We start from the raw sequence: 20,333 nt of genomic DNA on the forward strand, positions 1-20,333 counted from the left end.
AAGTGTGATTGTGCTTGCACAGTGCTCACATATAGAGATTAAATAATTGCATTGAATAAACCAAAGTCAACTTGTCAAACATACGCCTGCGTCACAGCACATTATACACTTGCACATCATAAAAAGTGAAAAGGTGGCCAAATGTATTGAATAATTATTTGGATGCATATTAATAATAAAACTCAAGCATTTAAAGCAGTGCTATTGAATGTGAATTATCATATTTTTGCTACGCAGCCATTATCACTTTTTTCATTCCAAGCACTTACTGGTTATCACATTTTGAAATTTTGCTCCATTGCAGAGCGCCTGGCACTGCTCCCAACCACTAGGAGGAATATTTGCATTATATCTGATGTTAGTTATGCCTTAATTAATATGCTTATTTCTGAAACATTTCAGCACTGCTACAGCATGTCAAACCACATGTATACAATTTCTAAGGGAATTGTAATTTCAAAATTTTAAGTATGACTCAATCCATACCATTAAGACGCCACTCCCAAATCCTGCCAAAAATTAAAATGCAAACTATTCCAGGAGAGTCCGAATGCCCAACCCAACATTCTATCATGAAGTGAATGGAGCTGGGCGACCAAATGCAGCTTGGACCAGGGTTTATTGTAGGAACTCAAGACAGACTATAGAGGCGTGACTAGGGACGAGAATAACTGAATAGAAAGACGAAACAAGACGAGAGCAGACAAGCAACTATCAAAACAGGAAACAAGAAGACACGAGACGCAAACCATCCGACCGGGAGTGACTTAAATACAAGACAGCTAACGAGAGGCTGGTGAGGGTGATCACATTGATCAGGGCACACGAGGGGAGGGGTGAGCACACAGATACGCGAACCGAAATTATGACAACATTAGAACAAGGAAACAAACTGTGACAGATCTTGACACATTCAGTTGTATTTAACTTAATACATGTTCATTTAAGCTTTTAGAACGGAACACAATTTTATTTAACTTATATGCAAAACATTTTAGGTTAATCATTATTTATTATTTTGTTCTTATTGTTCTATATTTGAGTATATTTGAGTACATAGTTAATGTTCGAACTATGCATAATGTTATGGTGGCTTACAATGATTAATATACTTTATATGAATAAAACCCCTGCCTCATTTTGATGTCAGTTAGGCTTGCTGGACTGAAAACCGCAGGATCTGTGTGTTCGTAGGATTTCTAAAAACCGACGTGCCAGTGTGGCTTTAGGGACTATGTTGCCCACTTGTTGCAGCTCACAGCCATTTCATAGTGGGGACATTGTGCATTTGCCGTGCCACTTGGTATTAAAATAATGCTAGAAAATCAGTGCCATGGCGATGTCTTCCTTGTCAATGGGAGCGCCAAAAATAGCGTAAAACTGGCTATACACAACAATGCTCTTGTCACACCTCTTTAATGGAATTACGTTCAAAACACACACTAGAGGCGACATGAGGGCAGTGTTTTTGTTGTATAAACAAGTCAAGCCGCATGATGGTGGTGACTGGAGTAGGATTAATGTCAATATGTGTGTAATCCGTGTGTTCAAACTAGCACATTGGTACCATTTTTATTTGCCTTTTTTTTAACTGATTTTCATATGCTCAGCCTCTTTAAATGATGTGAACACAGCAATTCGTTGCAGTAATGCACACAAAAATCTGACTCAAGAGCATGAAGGGGGGAGTTGGCTACACATATACTCATATTCATTTACACGGCTCTTGCAGGTGTCCTCATCAGATACACTGTCACTTTGACACACTGTGATGCCCCTCAATCAATGTGTGTGAGCATGTTGTTTTCTTGTACCTACTTGGATGGGAGCTGAAGGTCACCAGAGAGGTGAAGTGTGGTTTTGCTCCACATGAGGACAATAAGAGCCACCTGTTACTGTCTAGTCAACCTCCCCTCTGTACTACCTGACAGGAAGGAGCCCTGCACTAACAAGGTGAGCAGACAGTTAGGGGAAGGGGGAGGTATGGGTGCTGGTGAGTGGGGGTTAACGTTACAAAGCCCCCACTCCCTCCCCCCTCCCTCATGGAGCTGACAGTTACTGGACTTGCAGCACTTAGGTGTTATAAAATGCCCTGGACCTTGCTGAGAGAGCAACCATGCTAGTGCGACTGAGGGTTGCACTTCAGGCCAGGCAATTACTCTGGTTGTGACAACAACAAAAACACTACTGGAAGAGAGAATAGCAACCCATTTATCACCAGATGCACTTCCATTGCTTACAGTGGCCAGGCATCGTTTATAGCATATCGCATTCGCAATATCAAGCATTATTTTCTGCATCGCTTGGTATTTGCTGGCAACTGGCTCTACTAGTGGGAAGAAGTACAGTAGTTTTCCTGTGGCTGCTTTATTACTCAGCTGGCAAGCGTGAAAATGGATGGATGAACGAACAGACGGATAGAGCCACCAGTGAATAGTTTTTTGATATACATACATGGCTGCCAACTGAACAAGTTTTTTTTATGTATCATATTAATTATTTGACTGATGACAAAATCAGCAGCATTCATTTATATCTGCTCATATTCAGCGAAATGCATTAGAACTCATTAGATTGCGGTTCACGGTGCAGCATGACCATGACCCCAAGCATACTGTGAAAGCAACCAAAGTTGTTTTCAAGACAAAGCAGAGAAATGTTATGCAATGTTATGCCAAGTCAATCACTTGACTTGAATCACAGTGAGCGTGCATTTCATTTGAAGACAAAACTAAAAGGAAAATGGCCCAAGAACAAGCAGGAACTGAAGAAGCAAGGCAGATCATCACAATGGATGACATAAAGCATCTGGTGATGCAGTCTATGCGTTACAGACTTCAAACGGCTGCAAAGGATTTGCATCCTAATAGGAAAGTGAAAGTTTGTCCCATTTGGTGCCTTAAAAAGTGGGAGCCATACACACTTGAAAATGATAAAAATGTACAAGAGCTGGGGTGTCTCCGTGCAGGTACTTGCTCCACATAGGACAAACGTGGTCCTCACCCCAATTAGATGACCACACGCAATTACAATCAACCTACCCAAGCACTTCTGCAGTCGCTCAGATGTGAAGTGTGGGGGCGTTTTATAGTCTTGAGTCTCGCCGCACCTCAGCATGTCCTTTATTCTTGTCTTATTATTGTATTTAAATTCTAATTTACTGTCATATATGTTATTTTAGTATCATTAATTACCGTTCTTACCATGTATAATGCGCAAAATTTAACTAATTTATTGTCCTAAAGTCTGGGGTGCGCATTATACATGGGTACAATTTTTTATTATATTTTTTTTAATCCCGATATCATACGGAGGCCGCCATGATGACAGATGCACTTTCTTCTCTGCTGTTCACTTCAAACACGCTCCATACGAACACAATGCTCTCGTATCAGACGCTTGCTGGATCACCTGCTCGTTTGCTGTCACAATGTATCCTACACAAATCCGAAACATTTCTTCGCTATTGAGTTTTCTAGCGCATGCGCAGTGATACTGACCGGCAGAATAACATCCGGTTGTTCCCAAAGATCATCTTTTTTCTGAAATAATTTTACGTTTACGGACTTAAGTAGGAGTCAAAATTTGGGTGCGTATTATACATGGGTACAGGCTTTTTTCCAGCATCAACATGCCATTTTTAGGGTGCGTATTATACATGGGGGCGCATTATACATGGAAAAAAATGGTACTTGTGGAATAAGATTAATGGTTTATGTTAAATAAATAAATATAGCCCAAATCCAGTAGTCTCTTCTCATAAAGCTTTGATGCTGTGCGTAAGGACCATGTAAAAGCAGGAAAATTAATATTTTGCTTCGAACCACATATTAGAAAAGGTAAAGATGAAGTGTACCCAACTGAGCTGTTATCTTCATTTTATTAGTCTTCACTGCTGCACTCAAAGCTCAGTTTGCTGCCTGCATTCTAATGAGAGAGAAAATGAGACAGGAGGGGGTGGAGGCGATTGTGTAACGGGCTGTTATGCAACACAACGTGCACGCCATTCTCTTTGTGCGAGACACATGGCAAGAATGAGGGGAGCATTGTTCTCCTCACTTCAAAACATCATACCCCCATTATGGCGGTGCGTCTAATAATGGCATGATAAGGATAAATTATTTGGGAGGGTTAGAGGGGGCGCGCGGACCCCTGGCTTGAGTTAGATTAAAACCTGACTATAAAGTGGCATTGAAGAGGGTTTGCTGGGCAATTAAAGACGATAAAATGTTATTGCTTTCACCCTCGATGCGTTTTCTGATGGTTGGGGATGAACTGTCAAGAACATTGACTGGACGCCTCAAAAGAGGGAAAACGATAAGCCGGGTGCGAAAGACAGTGCAGCTGAGATGATTAAGTTGTGTTTGTCAAGGGTTGATTTATTTCAGGCAGGCTCGTTAGATCAGCACAAAAATAAATCCCACTCGTGGGCATTCATACAGCAACTCATAGGCCAATTATCAAAAATACAAAATAGAAATCAAAGGCTCTTACAAGTACAAAATTATATATTTTAGGTAGAAAAACTGAATCAGACACATATCACATCTACTGATTCAAAAGTAATTGACCTTCACGCAGAACGTCTCCTCAGTCTTCTCCTCCAGGTTGTTCACGTAGACCAGTATCTCCACTGAACCTGCACTCTGGCTGGAGGCGACGCGCAGTCCAATGGTGTAACTCTCTCCCCCATCAAGCTGACCAGCAAACAGAAAAAAAAACAAACAAATGAAATTGTGTCTTTCTGAAGACATGATGAAACCAACTTTTCTCTCCCTTTAAATGCAAGTAACCGATGATTGTTAGCAGTATGTCAGAAATGAAATGCCATCCCGATGAGGCAATCACCGTTAATTAAAATGGTGAGGTAGATGACCGGATGACTGATAAACTCATAAATATCTTCCATGTCTTCCCAGAAGAGTGAAAGCTGTTATAGCAGCAAGTTTTTTTTTTCCATTTTCACCATCTGTATAGTTGTCATGACCGTGCCAAGCAATACTTGTGTTGATAAAATGTAACTTTTAAACGCAGTCACACCTAAAATCAGAAAAGAGTGTATGGATAGGAGACTATTGACAACTGCGGCTCAAAAATAATCAATTGCTTTAGGATAGTGATGATTGGCTGTGTCCCTGTGGGATTGGTTTAGACATTTAGCATTTGTTTTGTGACCAATCTTACTTGCAAATCAGGTAAATATTTGCCATTGAAATGTAATTGAAAAGAAAAAAAAAAAGCATTGTTGCTGCATAAAACGATAATAAATAACGAGTTTTATTACATGGAATCACCCTGGAGTCTGACGTGGATCCTCGTAAGTGTTTTAATTTTAAATTTGTCAGAGTTTCTCCTGTGCAATGAACAGCTGAAATTGCAGTGGCCAACGTCCCTATCTTTTTTTGCTCTCCCCACAATAGGACCCGTGCATTCATCATGGGGAAAATCACAATTATTATGAAACATAACTGATTAAACAACCAAAGCATAAATAAAACTCACTTGCTGATCCAATCGTCGAAACAATCAAACACCACAGCATAGTCTTTGAAATACATGCTAGCAGTAATGTCAGAATAAATGCAGCGCGGAAATCTTACATAAAGATTTATTCCTCCTCTGAGGCAATAAAAACAAGACCCTGGCCCAAGAGATTCTTGCTGTATTCTGATGTTAAGTCTGAGAAGCAGAAATAGAAAGTGCAGACGAGAGCAAGGGCAGTTATGCAGTGACACTATCTCCGACACACAGGAGAGCGTGTACAACGTGGCTCCACATTCTTTTCAAAGTGGAATAAATGTGCTCCTAGGAAGCGCATTGGAGGGTCTAGCAGCAGTTTCTTACAGCTGGTTGGAGATGACTAGCAGCTCCACATTTTATATCACACATGGTCACCTCACACAATGGCCGACTGTCTTCCTCTCCAAGGCTCCATGTGGTAGCAGGGGCTGGAGTTACCACTTAATAATAAACTCATACATGTTGTCCACCATGCGTTAAATCAGAAATAAAAGTGGGAGGAAATACCCCGTCACCCCGCATTTGTATGGATGCTTGTTCCCAACAGAATCATAAGCTATTTAACTGCTATCTGAGGAAACTTTCCTGGAAGGCTGTAGAATGGGCCAAAAAAGGAAATGTACAGCTTCGTAGTGGATCCAAAAACAGCTGCACAAAACTTTGTATTGAACTGACTTTCTAAACTCCATTTCCCATTGAGATAAGTTGTTTTCAGAATAATTTGTTACAGAACCTAATATAAATGTCAATTTATTAATAGAGAATGAAATATTGTGATCCCTCCAATTGGTTGGGGCAGAGCTAAAAGTCAGCTGGTCCAGCTCACCTGCAACCCTAATGAGTACTGCCACTCACAAAGATGTATGGATGGGTGGGATTAGGATCCTTGGGGCCACCATGTTTGTGCCTCATCGCAATTTTGCCTTGAGTCGCTATCTGTGAGTATCAATCACCATATTGCCATACTGTGCAGCCTTAGGTTGAGATTCAGTCTAAAAGATAGCATGCACTGATAAGACAAAGAGGAAGCCGTGGGTGGTTCCATGGAGGTAAACAAAATCCAAGAGAGTTGGAACCGTGTTCTCATCATGCGATTTACACATTTGATCGATTGTGACTTTTCTGTGAAGAGGTCCAGATTCGGTGGTGAAAATTGGTGGGTGGCTGACTATTCAATCAAGTAATATATTTTGAACAATTAATATTTTATAATGTCTACAGATGAAAAAAAAAAAATCCGCTCCTCTCGTTTGGTCCTTCAGGCTCTGGAGGTTAAGCAGATCTAGAATCATATAAACATAAAAGTAAAATGGAAAAACAGTAACTGGGCAATGTCAGATGAGTCTATGCTTCAAAACAAGTAAAAAAAGCCAAGTAAAATAAAAAGTAAAAGTTTGCTTTTACTTTACTGATTATTTTTTAGTTCTCATAGATAGGGATTGGTTTCACCAAAGACCCCAGAAATGTATTTTACTTTACCATTCATTCATTCATTCATTCATTCATTCATTCATTCATTCATTCATTCATTCATTCATTCATTCATTCATTCATTCATTCATTCATTCATACATGAATTCATCCATCCATCCATCCATTCATTCATTCATGTTATGCAAAGATATATTGCACCACTGTGACTTGAATGTTAGTTTTTGTTTTAGTGACGCCTCAAACATCTCAACAGTCTTTTCCTTCGATAAAATACCAACAGGAACAATGAAAATTTGTTTGATGACAATGAGCAGTATGTACAAATATGACCAGTGTTTTACCACCAATTTTACATTGGACTAACTTTACAAACTATTTGCATGCTTGTGTGTGCGTGCAGTATACCATGCATATGTGTGTGTACGAGTGTGGGTGCATGTGCATTACGTCGTTGCCTCCAATTTGGATTTAAATAATTATTTTGGAACACTGTTTGTAGTAGACACAAACGCTTTGATCAATCGAACGCTGCATTTAAGGGACATATTTGTATTCTAATCTATTTTCATCTCCTGCCAGCTCATGTGCTCAATTTTCTTTCACTGTTACCTTTATTCTTCTTCCCGGTAATTCAATCAATCCGGTTCCATTTTGTATTACAGCATGCGAGAGATAAATGAGTCTATGTCGAGGATTTATATCCCCCAAAAGCTTATCGGTATTGATCTCTGCTGGGCTTTCCCTGCTGAAAATGTGTTTTATTATTAGAAGTCAAATGAAAAAGGAAGCAAAGTTTCCCCACAATTGGTAAATGCTGCTGGCAGGCTTAATGCGTTATTAGACACCTGGAGCGTTGCTAACAATATGAAATAAAACAAAAGGCCCACCTCCCTCCCTCAGGCTAATTGATGCAATGAGGTCCTGGTCAGGATCAGCATTTCGCCTTAATAGTTTATGTGGAAAAAGACTCCCATTGCATCTCACTGGTTTTATTGTTAATGGGTTTTGTCATTTGTTTTTCCCTTTTATCACATCTCATCAAAAGAACTGCAATAACAGCAATGACTCCTTCTTGTGCATGACTCAAATAGGCTTTTACTCATTTCCCTTCATAATTAGAAAATAATTATTTGTTAGCATGCTTTTGTTTTTCTGAAGACTCCACCTAAGAAACAAGTGCAGCGTTACCATATACCTGTATATTGCTGCAAGGAAATACAGAAAAATTGTCACACAGTCATTCATTTGACTTTTTCAGCATCTGACCAAGTCTTTAAAATATAGATATACATTAAGATGATCCACCATTAAAATCATTCATCCATCAATTTCTTCATTTGCTATAGCAATTATGCTCTTTAGGGATGAGGGCGGGTGGAGCCTATGACAGATGACTTTTGGGTTGAGAATTCCACAGACAATCATCCATACTCATTTTCACAATGTCATTAAATGAGAACTGCTTGCACTTAAGTCATGCGAGTGAGCACTACATTAACAGTGACCCACTATTAAAAATATGTATATTAAAATATTTAAGTGGGTTGAAAGGTAGTTACGCATCACAACTGTGTTAAGTTACAAGTTAAAGTTAAAGTCCCAATGATCGTCACACACACGTCTGGGTGTGGTGAAATTTGTCCTCTGCATTTAACCCATCCCCGTGTGATTTTAATCCATCCCGTGGGGGAGAGGGGAGCAGTGAGCGGCAGCGGTGCCGCGCTCGGGAATCATTTGGTGATCTAACCCCCCAATTCCAACCCTTAATGCTGAGTGCCAAGCAGGGAGGCAATGGGTCCCATTTTTATAGTCTTTGGTATGACCCGGCCGGGGTTTGAACCCACAACCTTCCAGTCTCAGGGCGGACACTCTACCACTAGGCCACTGAGCTAATCATTCAATTCAATTCAATTTAATTAAACAATAGAAAGCAAAACTAGACATTTGTTTGAATGTTTTTACTGTAAGCCTTGTTTTTTTTTTAAACCGCTTTATATTTGTCTAGTTTTATAATGCTGGAAGCTTGCCATAGAATGGATTGAATCCATTTAATTTAAAGTGCAAAAGATAGCTTTCAACCTTATGCCTGTTAATATAAACACTGAAACACTTCATAGGGCATAAACCGCCTTTTTTATGGCACGTTTGGCCCTTTTGACAAGGTTTACCAGCCTAATTTCACCTGGAATTTATCCTCTTTGAACTGGAGCAAATCCGGATGGTCAGAATGGAGCAGGAAGGTGCGGCTGCTGGTGTAAGGGTTAACGTAGGTGATTTTCTTGGAGCTGCCCCGACCACTGCTAACTGGGACGCACACTTCAAACGCCTGCGCACACAAACAATTTTACATTTAATAGAATGGTCTGAGCAAAGTATTTTCTTGCACAGAGATCCAAAAAGTACATTTAGCATGTAAACAAATCCTTCGACAACATCTTCTGAATTATTAATTCTAATCATCTTCTGTCATTACCAATGTTTGCTTTTTGATGTGTTTCTGGGATAATTAGGAATATTACAACTTAAATGTACACTGCATTTTAAAATGCATTTTGACTAGACACATAAAAGAATAAACCTTGTGTAAACCTGAGAGCTAACAGTAGAGCTTCAGAATCTGAAATGGAAAAAATATGTACATTGTGTCACCCACTCAGAACGGGACTATATTGGTTGACGAGGTCAACGTGTTTACAGGATGGCGGAGTCACTGCTGTTATGATGAAAATCAACAACATGCAGGGTGTCTTGTCTGAGTGTCTGGAAGAGCGCTACAGTCATCTGTTCACCTTGGACAGCACAGGCCTGTGGACATTGAGGCACAGGAGCCAAGCGGTCACTAACTGCGTCTGCTCCACGTCCACCGCGTTCACATACAGGAAGCGACTGCCTGCCCGCCATGGCTGCACCTTTAACTGAAGCTCTTGCACTCCTGCAGGTGGCAACATGAAAACACCTCCAGGCTTGACCTGCGGAGAAAGTTAAAATAAAGAGAAAACTTGTTTGGAAGATGTTTGTTACTTTTATATGGCATTGTACAATATTTAATCGTATTATGGCGAACTTCCACATACTAAGTATTCGTGATTCAGCCACACAAATATCACATTTTGGGGCAAAGGTTTGCCAAGGGACGTCCATTTTGTGGGCAAAAGATGAGGGATAAGAAAGTTTAAAAAAACACAAGGACTGAGGACGGACTGAAGGGAATTTTCGTCAGTCTGTGTAATTGTTCATGTCAGTGCCAACGGACTGTATTAGCGCACTAACATGGAAGTCTGCCAAAGATAGTGGTTTCCGTTTCCGCTTTGTAAGCCGTGTGTGATCCGTATGTAAGTACAAACCGATTGTTAAAAAGAAAAAAAAGAATTAAGTTTCTTCATGCAGGTGGCAAAATGAGACTGTGTGTAAGTGAAGTAAAATGACAAAGAAAGACGTGGATTGAGGTAGAATTCTTATCTGGTATAGTGCCCACTTCAATTGACAAATGCATACTAATTCAGTGAAGTAAATTAGATTTGAAAGAAAATAATAAAATTGTCAAGGCAATATTATGAAGAGATTTATATTCTATAAAATTGTAAACATAAAAAAATATTTATTAATTGTAACAATGTTCATAATTTCATGAATGTACATATTACCAGCAAAAATCTAACCACTGGATCCTTGGCAAAATACCCATCATGAAATATTCAGGTTGACAGGAAGTTGCAGGCAAACCCGCCAAAAAAAAAAGAAAGAAAAGAAATCCACTTACCATAAGCTTTTTGGCAACCAAATTAATGAGTAGGTGTAAGGGAGGGGAAAAACGAGGACAGACCATGAGTGAGAATCGTGAGTACAGTGAGACGAAAATAAGGAGAGACAGCAGGATGTGAGAATGAGAATTAATGCATTGGTTTTTTTTCTCTTTTGAGAAAACCTAAACTATTCTCTGGCGGTGAGCTTTATCTTGTTTCATAAGACTCCTCCAATACGTTCCACAGCGTCTCAACCTGCTGAGAGTCACATCAAAGCAACCACTGTGATGCACATTATGCTGGAATGTTTTAAAAATACATCTGTCGATTTTGTCTCTTTTTTTTTTCCGGGCTGTACCGTATTTCTTCAAGGAAAGTACCTGTATCTCTACTACGTATATGGATGATAATGATGTAAAAAGATTGATTATCCTGTCAAACCACTTTGGGAAATTTCAAGATAATAATTCTGTCGGACATTCAGTCATTTTGTCTTGCCTTCATTAGGATGGAGCTGCGCAACAAAGTAATCCTAGATCACGGCAGAGAAATGCCTAATCTTGTCGTTATCAACACACAGGACCACTTTGTTTTTTGTTTTTCTAATTTGGAAGAAGTATTTTGTTTTATTGGATTCTAAACAGAATGTTGTAAATGTATTCTGTCATTGTCCAGTGAAAATCATGTATAATTCTATATGTTCTGAGATGTTCTTTATTAATCTGAAAAACACCAAAAACATTTTTCTGTTGAGCTAAACAAAAACAAAACATGTAATACATTTGTGTAATTTGTTGTTAATTATAATATGGGGGCTATAAAATCCATCAAAACACCTCAAATCATCATCAATTAGTAGCTTAGTATAGTACATGCTTTGACGTTAAATAGAATATAACAAAGATATCAAACAGTCCAATAAAAATAATCTCCAAATTGTGAAGTTTTGTTTTCAATGTAATGTTATGTAAATAAAAGCAATGTGATTTTGTGATTTGAAAAAAAAAACCCAAAAAGTAGCAACAGTGGAGAAAAAATAGAATACATGGTGTTCATTTCAGAGCCAAACTCTGAGTAACTTGACTTGCGCATCCTGTGTGACAGGATGTAAACAAATGTGACGTGAAAATATCAAAATGTCAACACACGCCACAAACATGGAAGACATGCTGCAAAGAGAAGTCATTTATTTCTGTGGAAACATCTAGACAACCATTTTTCAGGGAGATTGTCCTGATTAGGTGGGTGAGCTTGAGCCTATGCCATTTGACTAGAGGTTAGTGTCATGGGTAAACCCTGCACTGGTCACTAGCCATTGGCAGGGCACGTCCTATTATTCATTAATGCATCCAATTTCTACCGCTTATCTGGACTGCGGTCAGGACATATTTTATGATATCCCGCTAAGTTCAGGCTTTGCGGAATAGATCTCAGCAATGTGGTTTGTGCAATGGAAAGACAAAAGACGGGGGAAGTTCAAGTTCAGTAAACTTCTCAACTACTTCTAGCATCAGGAAATGCCTCAATCTGCTACTTTTCTACATAATTAGACCAGAACGTGTTTGATGAGAAGAAAGAGATAACACCAACACTGGCAGCGTAATGACGCTTCGTCTATTAATGAGCAGCTGCCGTCCAAAAGTGCAGCAATGCATGCCAGTTTCTCACTGCGCTTCATGGTTCACACTCTCCATCTGCCTCAAAAACATTTTCTAGAGAGATCATCCGCCTAACAAAAGCAGGTATGCAGTAGGCTTTTGTCATACTAACCCAGACTCGAGAGACCCAAAATACTGCAAGCCAAGGCAATGCTACCCCAACCTAATGATACCCTTGGATCACTTGGAAAAATTAAGAGGATCGGACTTCGGTCAGATTCGAAGAACCATGATGGGGGTCAAAATGACTAGTGAAAGAATACATGATCTGATAGATCAAATCCATGTATGATCACCAACAGGGTGGTTCAAGCATGTAACTGGACCTTTTTTGGCAAGATGCAGACTTTGAATTGAATTGAAATAGTGTTGAGAAGTCACAATAATGACTTGAAAATCAGTAAACGCTTTTGTTGGCTTTTGAATTGTTGGTGCGAGGTTTCCCCTCAGATTTGCGGAACAATTGCTGGAAAACTCCAAGGCAGGGGTGTCAAACTAATTTTTCTCACATTGTAGTTGGGGTTTACTTTGGAGGGACACTATGACAGAGAGAACACAAATAAATGTATAATCGCCTTAAATTACTTATAACCAACAAATGGATGAAAAACTACTTCTGAAATCAGATGCCAGTCAAAACTGTTCAAATGTTAATACATTTATTTTAAAGGGGAATTTGATTGCAATAATTCTTTAGCATTTTAAAAAGTGTAGACGACTTTCAATTTTGGAATTTTATCAAAAAACATGAAGTCGATGCAAATAAGGTCTGGCTGGACACCTGCAAGCTAACGGCTATAAAAATAAAACGGGATTGAATTGTACATTAAAGAAGTGACCATGAAACACAAAACCAAATCTTGGTTTATAATACCCAAAACCTATTTAGCATCTGGCAAGTATGAGATTTTCTAGGTTATTGAGTTCAACATTGAGCTTGAATAATCTTTCCATCTTGCTCTGTGAGTGCTGTCTAGATTGAAATAACTGTGCGGATGCCCTAAGCAAATAAGGATTACAGGCAGAGAACCCAATGTTCTGAACATAATAAACTGGGACCAGAATCAAATGAGAGTCACACTATAACTTTCTAGGCACTAAATTTACAAACTGGCGCTGTACCTCAATCTCCTGGGGATGTGATGAGAAACACTTGACCTTGCGAGGAGCCAGCCTCCCCCTCAGCACCAGTGATTGACAACTCCGTTGGCCAGTGATACAACTGACATCAACCCGCTCCATGAAATGCACATAAATCTGCCAGATCTGCGAAGGGGCAGCCATCCACTTATCACTGTGGAGAGAAATCATCATCAGGAACAAATGCGGCGAAATAAACCACCTCCACCATCCCCACTCCTAGGAGACAACAAGAGGTCAAAGATGACGAGGGCTGATCTACAAGTGCCCTAGGCATTTTAATGATCAGCCAATACTGCCACCGCCATTCCTATCTTCGTCATCATCATTATCATCATCATCCTCCCACCGCTGAGAGGAAGGGAATTCAAGTCTCAGCTGCCTGAGCTGAAACGGAGAGCTGTGAGTGGGAGGTGATGTAGTCACATACTCAGCAGTGCTCTGTGACAGAACTGAAAGAGCATTCAGATATTTGGAAGATGCTTTAAGTCATTTGGGAACTTTGATGATGAGAAAGAATGCCGCTTTTGCCCACTATCAACATGAAAGGAAGTCTAAAAGGTATTGTTTTTAAACACCAAATCAACTATAAATTCTCTCTAATACTACTTGATTAACATACTATGCCAGACCGTATTCCAAACATGTTAAATAATTATGACTTTTACTTTGAAAAAAAGTGTATTGTTGTCTTAATAAAAGCTGCTTTTACAGTATATTCATAAAATATTCATCAATATCAATTACATTTTTCTACATTTACATTACACCATTACACCAAGATATAAATTCTCTCTAATACTACTTGATTAACATACTACGCCAGACCACATTCCAAACATGTTAAATAATTATGACTTTTACTTTGAAAAAAAGAGTATCGTTGTCTTAATAAAAGCTGCTTTTACAGTATATTCATAAAATATTCATCAATATCAATTACATTTTTCTACATTTACATTACACCATTACACCAAGATAATTTGAATGCATTCTCTCTTATTCATCAACATGCAAACAGCAGGAACAAAAAAATAATGAGAATCTTCTCAAACTGCGTCTAATGTGCCCACCACAAGAATACTTACGTGAAAATCATCACAAAGAACATTTTGATGTTAGGACTCGGACTTCCAGGTACCTTCAAGTGCACATCCTGAGCCTCTCCTGGCGCCTAGGGACAAAGTAAAACTAATAAATGGATGAAGGTAAGGGGGGAATAAGTGGGCAGAAATTACCATTAAAAAACAGACAAGCATGATAAAAGCATTCAACTGGGTAAAAAGACTCAAGCCGTCTTTGTGTTTCAAAAAAGATACTTGACTCATTACAAAGAATGCTGGAATAGCACTCTGTCCTGAAACAAAGAATGGTGCTGAAGCTTTCACTTTAGTAATTAAACCCTTGCTTACATTAGTGTGGGCTGGGAGATTTATAGTATGTACTGTGTGAAGGAAGTCATTCTCTCACCAGCATCCGGGTCTGACAGATGATGTTTGGGTCACTGCAGCGTACAGAAATATTAGCCTCAGCATTCATGTCTCCAACTGCTATAAATATTAATAAAGAAGTTTTTTTTTTAAAAGAGCACATAAATACTGGAGTCAAAATTCAAAGTCAAATAAATACACATTTCCTGTGTAATGCTTTGCTTACTATCGACTAAATGACTAAATTAGTGTATAGCAGTATTTAGTAGAATTGTATTGTTTTAAAATACATACTGCCGGCGCTTTGTTTTCTTTGGACTGCGATGTAATGCGAATTTCGGTTCAGACCTCAAAGTGCAGCAATGAAGTTAAAATACATGACTGCTATTTTTAATGTTTAAGAGCATTTGTTACAATAGCCTCCTAACGAAAGAAAAATATGTAAATATAAACCCGTCCAACATAGTTAAAGATGTAGATTTTGAAGACTGTTGCATAATTTGTCTATGTAATTACAAATAAAATCAGTCATATGTTTTACTGCTTTATAGTGAGGGACACAAAGTATGTTTCCTTATCCAACAAAGACACCAACTTGAAAATTGCTGCCGTAAACAGTAATACATTATTTGGAAGTGTGCAGTAGTAATTTATCTCTTTTACCAGTGAGTGCATGCCAAGGTGGCAAGCGGATGGCCTTCTTGAGGAAAGTGAGTTCTGGGTGGTAAAGTCGGAATGTTTGGTCCACAATGTGTGGCGATGGTTCCACAATCACCTGGCAGACGGCTATTGGATCACCATTTTCTGCTTTGAATGAAACCTGGAGATAGAAGGTCAATAAAATTATTGCCTACAGGATTTCTTTCAATTACCGTTTTTTTCCATGTATAATGCGCAAAATTTAACTAATTTATTGTCCTAAAATCTGGGGTGCGCATTATACATGGGTACAAAAAAAAATAAAAATTTAAATCCGGGTATGATACGGAGGCCGCCATTACAGATGCGCTTTCTTCTCTGCTGTTCACGTCGAACACACTCCATACGAACACAATGTTCTCGTATCAGACGCTTGCTTGATCATCTGCTTGTTTGCTGTCACAATGTACCCTACACAAATCCGAAACATTTCTTCGCTATCGAGTTTGCTAGCGCATGCGAAGTGATACTGACCGGCAGAATAACATCCGGTTGTTCCCAAAGATCTTTTTTCTGAAATAATTTTATGTTAACCGACTTAAGTAGGAGTCAAAATTTGGGTGCGTATTATACATGGGTACAGGCTTTTTTCCAGCATCAACATGCCATTTTTAGGGTGCGTATTATACATGGGGGCGCATTACACATGGAAAAAAACGGTAGGTTGATTTTATTACAACAGGTGGTTTATTTAGTAGACAACCAACACTTTGTCTGAGAGAGATCATATAAATACTGTTTAATAATTATAAATACTGTTAATTCAGTGTCGTTGTGGCTCGAACCTGATGTAGAGATATGTTCAATGCTCATGTTTACGTTGCTGTGACATCGCAGATGCTGTATAAAATTTCAAGACTGATTTTTTCCACAGATGGAACAAGCCTGATTTCTCTCGAAGTATGTTTTTAATTATTTTTAGTCTGCTGTGAAGCAGATTTGTATTTTATCACTAAGAATAAACTGAAAATGGTTCTACTTAAACCAGCTGTAGTTTTCGTGTGTGTGATAATCATAAATCATCTTTTTAATCAGCCACATACGGTTGTACGAACCATGGAGGTATGTTCACATAAAATTAAAATGTCTTGCCAGTGGGGAAGCTCTTTGTTGTCACCAGACAAATTTAGATCAAAATGTGACATTGTACATTTTGGTTATTGACTCTCAACCTGACAGAAATTGATTTACCACCCAACAGCAGCTGAGCAAATGATTGATGTATCAGATCTGCAGACCTATGCTGACCATATGTGGCTATGGTGACGTTCTGACTGACAGTGGCATCAAAGCTGGCATCCTGACAGTCTGTCAATTCAAACAAGACACATACTTGACTCAGACCTGACCTCATTCACCTTAACAGGATTCAGGTTTGTTTTTTACTTTTCATGGGAGAGCAGTTCTGACACCTAGACACAAATGGGAAGGCGACTATTGGAACATGGGTAATTATTCCATTAAACAGGGCAATGAATGTACTTAACACAAATAACCTTGATACTATGACTGCATGTTTACTTTTTAGTCAGCTGCCTGCTATGCACTCACTTCCAAATATGGGAAAGCTTGCATTGGGATGCTTTCCATCTTGTACGCTGTCTCATGGCACACAACAAGAAAACCAAGTGCCATATGAAAAGGGATTTAATTTCTGAGCTGGTCAGAGACTGTAATAATCTTGTATATCCAGATGGAAGAAAAATCAAACCACAGCAGTGTTGCCCTATTATTATTAATAGAATAATATTGTATATCCAGAAGGGGAAAAAAAATCAAACCACTGCAGTATTATTCTTCTTCTTCGAGTATTTCTAGTTATTCAGAAATGTCGATTTTGAATGAACCAAACAAAACAAATGCTACATTAACATAAAATTAAATTAATTTGCAAAAGAGCCAAAGATAACCTTGATTAATTCTAATGATTACAGATGTTAAGAAACAGCTTGTTTTAGTCCATTCTATTCTATTCTGTTCTTTGTGGACATGGTTGCTGATTACTACATCAGGTGAATATGAACTCTCTTTAAGTGCTTAAATTTAATTCGCTGCCTAATGAGAGCAGAATACAGTGCAACTTCCAATTCAATCTCACGTAGCAGAAATAGTTTTTGCTGACAGCAGTAATATGATGCGGCTACACAGTAAATTACATCACAAGAAGATAAAAAAACAAAAAAACACATGGTCTTATCAAGTTCATCCAATAGAAATGTATTATACTGACATTGTTTCTCCCTCCTCTCAACTTCTTACGTATTATTAACGGTGTGTGAAATGGGAAAGTAACTCCAGCCATACTTAGCGTGCATGGTTCATTTAACTAGATTAGCCAGACGTGTCAAACTGTCCTCCTTTTAGAGGCACTTTAACGCTTAAGCCTGACATTTCCAGTTGGAGATAAAAGAAAAAAAAAAAGGGAAAAGTTCAGTAAGATAAACAAGATAAATGTGATTTCTGGCGTATAATTTTGCTCGACACTCTCACTTGTCTGGCTGTAGTGTAACTTTTGAAATAGTTGGCACTTCAAAGCAGCAGGAGCTGCAGCGGAGGGAAGAGCAAAGGCTACACACTGCAAGTTCTGTCTTAAGAAATCTTGCAGCTGAGAATAAAATCAGATAGGAGGTAAACATGATCCTCTATAGCAAGGAGATCTTGAGCACAATAACACACACGCTTTACCTTGATGGTTTTGGCAGCAACCATATTGGACACAATCTTCTTCGCCACATTAGAACTTTTGCTCGGAGGTAGAAAGCTCGGCCCCTGCTGTGAGGATATGATAAGACACAGAATGCTTATCAAAATTGATGATCTGTCAAGCCCAGATGAGAATGAGTGCATCGGATATCTTGTATTTTGCACCCCAAGCCAGAAAAAAAACCTGACAAAAACAAAACAACAGCATGAAGCTTTAATAGGCAAGTTTGTCCTTTAGGCATCAACTTTTGAGTGTCAGTACATGTTCACTAAGTAAAGCCAGCTATGCTATATCTCATTAATATTACATATATAATATTTATATAAGTGGCTTAATTTCAGTTCCACTCCCATCTCACACTGGGCAAAAACAAATTCGGTACAATATGAGGTGATACTTGCACGACTCAATACAAAAACTGCACAAGAAGAACTCCCTAGAAAATAATAATGATCAGATTGGATTTCATATGCCACAGCATTTCACACTTTGATGTCACATTAAAATGAAACTTTGACAAGTTATGGCATGTACTGAGATGTCATGCTGGTATATGACTGCTTTGAACGAGAGTTCCATTTAGGTCATGCATCTTCAACAAAATCCAAAGAAAAAGGAACATGTCTTTTTTAAATGATTTTTTATTTTAGGGGGCAGATTTTTCCTGAAATCTACACGAACGCAGGGACATTCGGCTTTTCACTGTGTTCATTATTGTGCTGGTGACTGTGAGCTTTTTCAAAGATTTGGCGCAGCTAATGGTCCTGAGATCGAGCTAAATATTGACTGGGTTGCACATCACAGCACACTACCAACACAGTAAAAAGCCCACTGTATTGCAAAAAGAATTACACTCCTTTGGGGTCGAATGATTTGTGAAACTAATATTTTAAATGCACTTTGGCAATTGATTGGAAGTTTTGTTTAAAGACTGTTTTGTAATACAAAGTAATTAATTTTTACATGACCAAACAATATTATACAGCTCTTTAGTGTGGTGTAAAATGTCCTTTTCCATATGCTGAGTCTATTTGATATGATTAATACAAATATTTACATTTAAATTAAAATTACTTCATATACACAAATATGTTGTGGCTCACTTTGCTGACATTAAAAATATCAACCCATAGGTCTGTTACAACATTACATCTTTATACCGTATTTGGAAAGCATAATTTTTTGATTCAGCCTTTGTATTGGAACTCATTTATTGTTGTGACTGGGAAGAATATGTTTGAACTAAGCACCTGTCGAACTCGTTTGAAGACCCATTTTTATTCTTTGGCGTTTCAATTTACTGTTTTCACTGTCTTTGTGGTTGTCCCATTGCTATATGTATGTGAGGCGCTTTGTTACAATCGCAGCTGTGGTAAAATGCACTTTCTTAATAAGACTGTATGTTATTGTGTTGGATTGTAATTAGAGTTCAGACATGTTTTATAAGAATAACGCTAAAAATCTAAAGCAGGAAAGATTTGCTCTCAACTTTACCTGAGTACTACTCATGTTATGGTCACACAGGAAGCTCTGGTATTTTAGCGGTATATGAACGCTCTCCTTAGGTCGTAGGTAAACCTTTGGTCCCAGAGCTCCTTCCTCCAAGTGGAACATGTCCTCCTCCAGCAAAGAAGGTGTTTTAGTAAGTTCTTTGAAGTACTGCCACTCTTTTGTGTTAGTGATGACACTGGATCAAGAAAATATTACACACAAGTGACTTTAAAACATACATCATCTCATTGAGGTGTCAACATTTATGAACTGTCAAACCAACCATAAAATAGACACCATTGCAAATATTGTGGTGTGTATAAAAATAAATCAAACAATGAGCTGGATTGTGTCATCTGGGTAGAAACATAAAAAAGACCCCCGTCTGTAAAATTGTCAATAGCGGTAACTCCAAAATATCCAACTTTCCTTGTTACTTGATAAATTTCTGACTGTTTGAAGAACAAAAGGGCATACATCATTTAAAGAACTCTCAGAAAATAATAATCAAGGA

At 38.4% G+C, this 20,333-nt stretch overlaps 1 protein-coding gene across 4 annotated transcripts in view; it reads right to left on the bottom strand.

Annotated features, from left to right (window-relative positions):
• Positions 1 to 4,358: 4,358 nt before the first annotated feature.
• The window catches only part of nphp4 (nephronophthisis 4), a 102,822-nt gene continuing 86,847 nt past the window's right edge, over positions 4,359 to 20,333 (bottom strand). For 2 of the 4 annotated variants that reach the window (XM_061273106.1, XM_061273108.1), the window contains 9 exons: positions 19,823 to 20,015; positions 18,310 to 18,396; positions 15,589 to 15,745; positions 14,966 to 15,045; positions 14,584 to 14,669; positions 13,478 to 13,649; positions 9,744 to 9,923; positions 9,137 to 9,280; positions 4,359 to 4,697 (listed from right to left, as the gene is read on the bottom strand). In XM_061273106.1, coding sequence (XP_061129090.1) covers positions 4,557 to 4,697; positions 9,137 to 9,280; positions 9,744 to 9,923; positions 13,478 to 13,649; positions 14,584 to 14,669; positions 14,966 to 15,045; positions 15,589 to 15,745; positions 18,310 to 18,396; positions 19,823 to 20,015 — 1,240 coding nt within the window. In that variant the 3' untranslated portion in view covers positions 4,359 to 4,556. Of the gene's footprint in view, positions 4,698 to 9,136; positions 9,281 to 9,743; positions 9,924 to 13,477; positions 13,650 to 14,583; positions 14,670 to 14,965; positions 15,046 to 15,588; positions 15,746 to 18,309; positions 18,397 to 19,822; positions 20,016 to 20,333 lie in introns of those variants that run through there. The other 2 variants (XM_061273107.1, XR_009713789.1) reach the window with 2 other exon arrangements.

The sequence above is a fragment of the Syngnathus typhle genome, linkage group LG2 (genome assembly GCF_033458585.1).
Source record: "Syngnathus typhle isolate RoL2023-S1 ecotype Sweden linkage group LG2, RoL_Styp_1.0, whole genome shotgun sequence".
In the NCBI taxonomy this organism is placed as follows: domain Eukaryota; kingdom Metazoa; phylum Chordata; class Actinopteri; order Syngnathiformes; family Syngnathidae; genus Syngnathus; species Syngnathus typhle.